General features: G+C 51.2%; 2 protein-coding genes across 4 annotated transcripts in view; one reads left to right on the forward strand and one right to left on the reverse strand.

Annotated features, from left to right (window-relative positions):
* LOC126574369 (troponin C, isoallergen Bla g 6.0101-like) overlaps nt 1–2,500 on the reverse strand; it is a 177,500-nt gene that overhangs the window by 42,623 nt on the left and 132,377 nt on the right. The gene's annotated exons all lie outside the window — the stretch shown is intronic.
* LOC126574366 (mucin-12) overlaps nt 1–2,500 on the forward strand; it is an 11,833-nt gene that overhangs the window by 4,622 nt on the left and 4,711 nt on the right. For both annotated transcript variants that reach the window (XM_050234522.1, XM_050234521.1), the window contains exon 2: nt 2,039–2,189. In XM_050234522.1, coding sequence (XP_050090479.1) covers nt 2,066–2,189 — 124 coding nt within the window. In that variant the 5' untranslated portion in view covers nt 2,039–2,065. The remainder of the gene's footprint in view (nt 1–2,038; nt 2,190–2,500) is intronic.

Raw genomic sequence — 2,500 nt, forward strand, 5'->3', positions numbered from 1 at the left:
GCTCGTTGTGCGCTTGAATAACGCAAAGCGGCAGCCAACGAGAAGAACGAGATTGAGAAAGTTTGTCGGCCTACTGCGATGCTTAGCACAGAACTCCACACCCAAGGCCTTCAATATCGAGCGCTCTCGATCTGAAACTCATTCTCGATCCGGAGTTGGATGCAGAGACGCCACCGTACCGCCCCGGGCACTCCAAGGGGTTTTATTGCTCTTTCCATCGTTTGCGTGGGTGCAAATTGACACCGTTTGTGATGTCATCAGTGTGGTGGTCGCCACTAGTCGATGGCGAAGGTCACAAACCGGGCCGTTACACCGACTGTACGACTGAGGAGGGTGTTGCAATCCCTGGACCAATGCCATCGAATGTGTAATTACCTTACCACGGACCGAGAACAGCGAGATACAGCGGCCGTTCGGTGTTTGGCAGCGCGATTCGTGGTGGAAAATGTTGGCCACAAAATAAACCAACCAGAAGGATTGTTGCCCCGCGGTTATTAGTGCAGCGAGTAGCGAGTGAAACAGAACTCGTGCGCATCTCAGAATAGAAAATGGTTTAGCCGAGTTTCCGAGCCGATGGAAAAGGAAATTCAAGGACCAAACAGGTCTGTGGGTCGAGGTCAGCGGCGTGGAAAGTAAACTAGCTCGAGATTTCGAGGAGAGAACCATCGAGAATTCAACGAAATGTAAAAATCTGTGCCCAGTTTAATATTTCAATGTTGTGATAATCTTTACGAGAAAAAAGATGCCGTTAATAAAAAAAGAAAACACGAAGAGCGAACGCCACTCAGCTCATCTCACCCTCAAGGATTGTATTACAGTTTAACGACAACCTCACTGACAACGCTGACGTAACGCTTATCAATGACATCAGCATTCAATTTTAACGAGAGAATTATGAATTCTTAGCGCCTCGTTCCGCGCCGGAAACGTGTAGGAGGCCGTAACCACAAACTGCCAATAGCAGTGGCCGCGGAGTCGATGGCGACGTGCTTAGGCAAATATGACTATATCCTCTACCGAGAACCCACTCCGTGGCCGTACTATCGTTCGGAGAGCGCGAAGGAAAACCCATAACTCCAAATCAGCAACCAGCGTGCACAAACACGGCACCGCGGAGGTGCAAATGGATTTTGACCGAATTCACGGACCGCCAGACCGTCCGGAGGGATGCTGTGCTCGTCAGCAATGGTGCGGCCATATCACCACAACCACCACACCGACTCACTTGTCCTAACCTTCAAACCGAAGCGCTCGGCATTCGTGGAGTGCGTTGGCATGGGCTCTGGGGCCAGGCCTGGCAAGTGCGAGATATATATTTCACGATCGTCGTTACCATTTACGGAACGTTCATGGCCTTTCTCCGTCCATTCGTGTGCGGCCATCCATACCATGGTAGGCCAATGTGTCTCGGCGGGCTCTAGATGATCATAACTTGCTCCCTTGTTTCGCCTTGGCCTCGGTTGGATGCGTTGTCGAACTCAGGCCGCCTTTTTTGCGCTACTTCCGGCTGGCATTATGCTCGTCAAGAGCCCCTGGAGAGTCTCCGGTACTCAGTCACTCGTTTGAGCGGCCAGGCCGGACCCACTAACCGTGTTCCGTGAGCCTTCCTTGACGATGATTTCGATTTCTTCGCTGTAAAAGGAGCGAAATCCGTAAATGGCCGCAGCCAGGGTCACTCGGATAGCAACAGGTTTTGCTGCCAACTCCGCAGTGACTCTTGTGCAGCGGGGAGAATGCGGACACACGAGCACAAAGCGGTACCACAACCGTGGCCGCTGCACTGCTTCCGATTTCGATGATCTCATTAGGGAGCACTAGCCACCAGGAGCCATCCTAGGACCACGTACCGAAGGCCGTCTTGTCGTGGTGCTGGTTTGATTACGATTTATGCGTCGGGTAAATCACTTTAGCGATGGTTGGTGAGCCACACTCGTCTCAAAGGTTAACGTTCTGCAGAGCACCGTTTGTTAATGATTGTGCTTACCGAGGACAGTAATTTCACTTTGTGCTTTCTCCTCTTCTACTCCCCCCATTACAGGACCAGCGGGACGGTGCAGCGTACACCATGGCGACCAGGGAGCAGCAACGGCGAGAGGAATACTCGTCGTCATCGAATGTGGTGCGCGTCTTGTCACCATCGCGCCCACTCTCACCCTCTTCGCACAGCCATCCTTTTGATAACAATTTAGGTGAGTGTCACAGCACAGTACAGCCGGACGAATTGAACCAAATAAATGTTTAATTACTGCACCAGCACGCCAGCATGAGCAGAGGCAACATTTGCAGGGCATGGTCTGGATGATTAAAATTTCACGAACCATCCAAGCGAGTTATCCCACCATGATTGCTACATTTGCACTGCTATTGTATGCAGCCGGGAGTCCTAGCATCAGCAACAACATTGGAGAGTGTATTGCCATGTAGAATAGCCAGCAGCTGGGATGGGATGTGGTTGTTATTTTAGATTACAATTCGGTGAAAGGTTAGCTACTACAATGGA

This window comes from Anopheles aquasalis, chromosome 3, assembly GCF_943734665.1.
Source record: "Anopheles aquasalis chromosome 3, idAnoAquaMG_Q_19, whole genome shotgun sequence".
Lineage (NCBI taxonomy): Eukaryota > Metazoa > Arthropoda > Insecta > Diptera > Culicidae > Anopheles > Anopheles aquasalis.